This window comes from Cyrtonyx montezumae, unplaced genomic scaffold (genome assembly GCF_038088225.1).
Source record: "Cyrtonyx montezumae isolate F1298 unplaced genomic scaffold, pur_monq_1.0 scaffold_8, whole genome shotgun sequence".
In the NCBI taxonomy this organism is placed as follows: Eukaryota; Metazoa; Chordata; class Aves; order Galliformes; family Odontophoridae; genus Cyrtonyx; species Cyrtonyx montezumae.
In genome coordinates, this window is record NW_027072089.1 from 89,163,588 (window position 1) to 89,170,522 (window position 6,935).

The 6,935-nt window shown below is 41.2% G+C and overlaps 1 protein-coding gene across 1 annotated transcript in view; it reads left to right on the top strand.

Moving 5' to 3' along the window:
* The window catches only part of CTDP1 (CTD phosphatase subunit 1), a 93,703-nt gene extending 92,621 nt beyond the window's left edge, over positions 1–1,082 (top strand). The window contains exon 13 of the mRNA XM_065753009.1: positions 448–1,082. Coding sequence (XP_065609081.1) covers positions 448–589 — 142 coding nt within the window. The 3' untranslated portion in view covers positions 590–1,082. The remainder of the gene's footprint in view (positions 1–447) is intronic.
* Positions 1,083–6,935: the final 5,853 nt, after the last annotated feature.

The following is a 6,935-nucleotide window of genomic DNA, read 5'->3' on the forward strand; positions in this document are numbered from 1 at the left end:
CAGTTAAGGTTTAATTTTTACAAAAAGGAGATACTTTGATATTTCATAATCACATGACAAAATATAATGAATTCTGGTAATTTCCCATTCTCATGGGAGAATTAACATTTTCTTTTGTTACATGAGAGGGAGTTAAATTAACTGATTTTTTTTTTTTTTCAGACAGTCTTACACTTTGTTTTCACTCCTTGTTCAGAGGAATGGGAGAAATGAAATCAACAGCACTTTGCACCCAGACCTGCAGTAAACAAAAGCAATTAAAAATCAACGGTGGGGGTAGTAGTTAGTCCATTTGAAAGTAAGGGCTTCCCTTTTTTGTCTAGAGCTGAAAAAATATGAGTCCTTAGCCCTATTTTTTTTTCTTTCCGTCAAAGAATAGCGGTGTGTGTTAATAAGCAGTCAGATACCTTGATTCTTGACTCACAGACTTTATCTCTGTCCTTTCAGGGGCCATAAGCGCAAACTGGATGAAGATGATGCTGCCAGTGAATCCAGTAAAGAATCTAGCAATGAAGATGAGGAAGGAAGCAGTTCTGAAGCAGATGAAATGGCAGCAGCACTCGAAGCTGAATTGAATGACTTCATGTGACATTCATGCGGAAGATGGAATTTCTAATTATATTTTACTTCTCATAAACAGATCAGACTTCAGATGAGTCCCTTATGTCAGTGCTCAATGTTTTTCCAAAACTGTGTGTATATTTTGCAAAGCAGCACAAGAGGTGACACATTATTTTACAAAATCTGAAATAGATGTTTTTAAGGTGTTTTACTAAAGGAAAATATACTTTTTTAAACAAAAAAAAAAGTATTAAATGGGACTTGGTGTGCTATGCCAAAGACATGTTACAAGCTCTGCAGAACCTTCATATACAGGACAGTAATACAAAGATTTGCATTTCAGCATTCAGCAACTTTTCAAAATATTGCAGTCTGTGATTTATTGGTAACAATCTTAAAAAAACAGGATGAGATAAAGTAAATGGAATTGCCTGGAACCTGATGAAATGATCATCCTTTTCCACAAATAAATGCTGTCAAATATAAAAGGATTTTTAAAATAAAATAATAATAAAAAAGAACAGTCTATATTTGTATAGAAACAGAGAACATCGTATGCAAACATATGTAAACTCTGCACTTGACTCATTTGTCATTTGCTTCTGAGATAATGATCAAAAGTATTGTTTTTAAGTTACTTTGTGGAGTAGTTGGATTCTTTAGGGGCACCGTTTAGATTTTTAACTTCTCTGTAGCCAGAAATTTAGCACAGCATACTCTGTGATCCTGTACTGCCATAAGAAGCATATTCATCCATTTGTGTTGTTCTTGGACAGAACGAGTGCTACTTCAGTCTAGTTAGAATTTAATTTCTTTGAAAAGAGATCTGATGTAAAGTTTTTGTATATTCTATTTCATATTTGACCCACAGAACAGATTTTCTTTCATTTAATAAAAATTCATTTTGTAGATTTTGTTTCCCTTTTCTGTATCACGGAAGTCTGCAACAACTGTTTGCTTCTGTCAAACAAAAGGCAACTTCTCATCTTATTTTTCCTTTTCTCTATATGAAAATAATGAGAAACTTTGAAAACAACTGCAAAGTTATTGATTCAGGCAGTTAACTGTGCAAGAGAAGAGAATCACCAAACTGTGAAGTGTGTGAACTATTTAATTCTGACATTTACTCTCCTCTCTTTAAGTGACCTGTGAAGATAGTGTAAGAGTTACTGCTGCACTATTGAATTTCTGAGGCTAGAACTTCGATTTATTCTCAGTTGGTAGCAACTGGAGAGTGAGATTCTTCTAAAGCATGTTAGCAAAAGAAGACTCATTAATTCAGATGTTGTGGTTAAAAGTACTTTCTGGTGCAGAAATACTTAGTTTTGTCGTCTAACAGTAAAATTGGGAGAATATTTTAGTACTCTGTCAGCTGCTTTACAAAGAACTGGCTAGTTTTTAAAGCTTCATAAAGGCAGTAAAAGGAAGAGTGAGAAAACAGGAGAATCATCTCCAATTAATACTGCTTTTACATTCTGAACGCCATGTCATCATCTGTGAGATAAAAGTAATGTTCTCAGTAAGAAAATATTGACCTTACAGGACATTTACACAGGTACCACATAACTTAATTCTGCAGCAACCTGCTTTCAAGAGCTGTCTGTGAAAACAGGCAGCACTTCTCCAAGAGACTGAACTGCATAACAAATTCAAAAGAATAAAGAAAACTCTGTGACAAGGGAGGTCAAAATATAATGCAGCCTTCTCAGGTAGTAGAGGGTGAGAATCCTTGCCATAAGATGTCAGGATTCGTGTGTCCTTCCAGTGTTTTCTCACATTAAGTACAGTTCAAATAATTTGAAATTATGCCAGTTTTTCAGGTCACTGTGATGCTGCTAATGATTTTGCAATATGAATTTCAGCAAGGGGTCAGTCTGGCTGATGATCTCTGTCAGTCACACAGCTCTGACTGTAAGCAGACAGCAAACAAAAATGGGTAGATTGCTGTGGCTTGAGCAGTGTTCTGTATTGGCTTAAGCTGCTTGCTGGATGCCACATTCCTTGTGGAGGTAGCTGTCTCTTAGTACAGAGTGGAGTGATTTCATACACACAAAGTTTGAAAAGCTTTTTTGTGCGATATATCCTGTTCCTGGTTTAATTTAGTGCCTTCCACTTTTGGTTTAGCTCGTATCATGTGTGTCTGGGCAAGAGTCCTGAAAGCAATCAGCCCTCTGCTATGCCCTGTATCATGTGAACTTCTGTGTAAACACCACATGAGGGCTGTCCTCCAAACTGTGAGAACTGCATCCACCCAGGGGTCTGCTAGTCCCCTCTGCTCTGCTATGCTTTGTGAAAGCACACAATGAGCACCATGCGCAGAGGCCTCAGGGAGCAGGTAGCATGCTGCTGGGATTGCAGCCAGGCGGTCCCCTGGTGACTGCCACGTCACAGGCAGTTCTTAATATGACATTAATTTTTCACATAGTTCTAATAACCCCTATTCTCTGATCCTCAGGGTGTTCAGGCACCTTGTATGAGGGCTTGTGGGAGGCATTACATTGCTTACAGACAGAGCAATCCAGGTGTGCAGCCTGCTTTTTGTTTAAAAGTTGTAACGTGCTCATTTGGGTTTCTAGTACACTTGTCACTAGACGCTATCTCTGCGCAGGCAGAGGAGAGAAATGGAAACTGAGAATTGAGTAGATCATAGAATAGCCTAGGTAGAAAAAGACCTCAAAGATCATCAAGTTTCAAACCCCCTGCCGTGGTGAGTGTTGTTAAACACAAGACCAGGCTGCTCAGAGCCACATCCAGCCTGGCCTTGAATGTCTCCAGGGATGGGGTTTCCACAACTTTTCTGGGAAACCTGTTCCAGTTATTGTTATGTTTTCTACCCTCTGAGTGGAAAACTTCCTCCTAGCATCTAACCTAAATCTGCCCTGTCTTAGTGTAAAACCATTCCCCCTTGTCCTATCACTATCAACCCATGTAAACGGGCATTCCCCCTCCATTTTATACGATCCCTTCAAGTACTAGAAGGCCACTATGAGGTCTCCCTGGAGGCTCCTCTTCTCCAAGCTAAACAAACCCAGATCCCTTTCCTCATAGGAATTATGTTCCAGCCCTCTGAATGATAGGTTGATAAGATGGTAAGTTGAATGCCATGACTAACCTTCCAGTGAGAAGTCTTGGTTTATGAAATTGTCACTCACCCCCACTTCTTTGAGATGCAGAAGTATCCTAGGAAACGCAACAGATATGCTTTGTGAAACAGCTTTTAATTCTTCACTAAATGACCCACATCTGACTTCTTGACTGCTGTACGTTTCAGTGCTCTCCTGGAAAGAGTCCAGTGGAGGGCCACAGAAATGATAAAGGGCTTGGAGCATCTCTCGTATGAGGAAAGGCTGAGATACCTGGGTCTGTTCAGCCTTGAGAGAAGACTCAGAGGGATTTGATCCACGTCTATAAATATCTAAGGTGCAGGAGGCAAAAGTACAAGGCTGGACTCTTCTCAGCAGTGCATGGTGATAGGACAAGGGGAAATGTCCACAAACTGATGCATAGGAAGTTCCGCACAGATGTGCATAAGAACTTCCCAGTGCAGTGACGGAGCACTGGCACAGCTGCACAGAGAGGTTGTGGAGTCTCCTTCTCTGGAGACGTTCCAGACCTGCCTGGACGCCTACCTGTGCAGCCTGGGCTAGGGAGCTGCTTTGGCAGGGGGTTGGACTAGATGATCTTCACAGAGGATTCTGTGATGCACTAGCAAGGACAAGCTGCCAGGAAGGGCTCTCAGAGCAGACTCAAAACCTATTCAGGCTGTGGAGCTTACAGTGCAGTCTGCTTTCTGAAGGAGCACCAGGCATAGAGAAGGGACCACTGAAGAGGTTCACAGTGCACCTCTCTTCAGTAAGTTTTCTGAGCGCGTACTATTACTGTTGACTACAAAGCATGACCCCTAAGGTCTGATACTTGTTTAAGAACAGGTAAGGGCAGTCATTTCAACTTAAAGGCCAACAGTTTTTCTTTCTCTGTTTGCCCTAAGCAGTTCTTCAGAGAATGGAAAGACATCACAGTTCCGTGTAGGGGTGTGTAGTGGACCTGTTATAAAAATAAAAAGCATTGGGTAGTGACCAAGCTTTTCCCTATGCATGCATGCTCATGAAGGGGAAAGTGAGGGAATGGTGTCACTTCAGCCCTGAGATATGAAAAACTCTAAGCAGACAAATACCTCCACCACTGTTTTTTGTGCATATGTGGAGTGGGCCCCTTGAGTTTTCTCAGTGCTAGATAGTAACATCCTCTACAGAGGGTGGAAAGTCTCAAGTTTCCTTCTTGGCACTGTAGAAGAGGCGACTGTCTTACAAGCGTGAAAATCCATACACACAAACTTGGAACTGTACCCAAAGATTTCTCAGCTCTGCCTAATTTTACTACTGTGAATGTTGCAGTAGATGACAGGTCACAGAGTGAGTATATAGTGGTCCTGTCAAGGAAGTGGATCTTTACATTCAGCCTAAGAACTTTTCTATAAATTATTAAATCAAACTTAACTGGAATAAAAACATTTGAGAACCATTTTTAATTAAAAAGCTGAAGGGCAGATAGAAGTTCTTAAAAACAGTTATTCTTAGAAGAAATTTTCCTTGGCAGCTAAGCCTGTCAATCAAATTATTACCATACATTACCGTATGTTTACATGATGTGAAAGTTAAAGAAAAACGAGGGCAGTGCATTATTTTACTTCTCTCCTTAGCTGACTCCCAAGTCTTTCCTCTCATTGTTTATCTGTGCCCTGTAGGCTGCTTCCTGTCTTATCTTGCCTTACCTTCTTCATTTGTTGTTTTCAGTGAATGCTTGTCATTGTATGCCCAACTCCATCACTCAAGTAACATTCTCCCATCACTGTCTATATCTGTTAAATCCCAGTCCCCAACACCTGCATACAAGCTTCTCAATATTTGTTTTTCCTATCCAATACCACTTTGTGCTGTTATTTCATAAATGTAGTAATAATTCTGTGATTCTGTGTTTGTGTATCAGAGGCTGGCACAGCCTCCTCTCATATGTGCTTCGAAGGAACAGGAAGCAGCAGTACATGGTCTCTCAAGCAGCATCACCTATGGCAGACTGCTTTTCTGCAATTGCATGTTCTAAGATTTTACTGCTGAGCTGGCTATTTGTTTTCTTCCTGCACTCTCTTTCTAATGTGATCTTTCTTCTTGCTCATATTTTTATTAATTAATTTACCCCGTTATTTTGATTATACCAGCCTTTCTTCTCCTCACCTAAAGCACACAAAAAGAATACATAGCATATACAGCACCATTTATCCAACACCTCTTCTTCTAGTCACATCACCTATCTGTTCTCTTCACAGAAAAATCAGAAACACCCACACATCAAGGTTTTCTAAACAAGCACAGCTCCAGCAACAGTATACTTCTTATCCTGGTGTACTGCTGCTGGCCCAGCAAGAGCCTTGTGTTCCCCAAGAATGAGCGCAGTAGGTACCAACATATTTCTCAGGCATGGCCATGCAAGTATGGTGTTCCTGCCCAGGAGCAATAGAAAGATGGAGATATCAGTCCCCACCCATTGCACACACATTCACTTCTGAAATGCTTGAGACTTCACAAAGCCAATCTAGATAAATCTGTTTCTTCCGAGTGGGCTGGTAGCTCCTACAGTTGTTTTGAGTCTAAGACCATCTTTATTTCATATTTATGAATAATAGGAACAACTGTCCAAATAGTATAAATAAGGAAAACTACTGCTTCTACAGTTTCCTGAGGAAGAGAAGCAGAGGAAGGTGCCAGGCTCTGCTCCTGGTCATCAGTGGCAGGATGGGAATAGCACATGGCTGCACCAGAGGAGGATCAGACTGAACACTGGGGAAACATTTCTGTATCATGAGTGTGATGGGACACTGGAATGGGCTTCCTAGCGAGTTGGTTTATTTCCTTTGCATGCAGTGTTCAAGAGACATTTTGACAATGCCCTCATTAATGTGCTTAAACTTTTGGTTATCTCTGAAGTCAGTAGCTGAGCTCTGTGATCTTCGTAGCTTCCTTTCAATGGAATTATTCTACTCTGCTCAGTGCTACTCTATTCTTTCCATTCCATTCCATTCCATTCCATTCCATTCCATTCCATTCCATTCCATTCCATTCCATTCCATTCCATCCCATCCCATCCCATCCCATCCCATCCCATCTTATTATTTAGGCTAGGTGTGTGTTGTGGTTTTGTGGTTTTGATGCCGGTATTCCACACCAGAGCATCATGCAGCAGTTAAGGAGTTAATGCTGTGGGAGCAGCAGAGGGGCGGAGCTCCGCACCGGATGCCAGGCGGCGCTCTGCCTGGGCGCGTTCCTCTGGGCTGCCGTGGAGCTTCAGCACGTGTGCTTCCCCTGCAGTTTCCTCCTTAA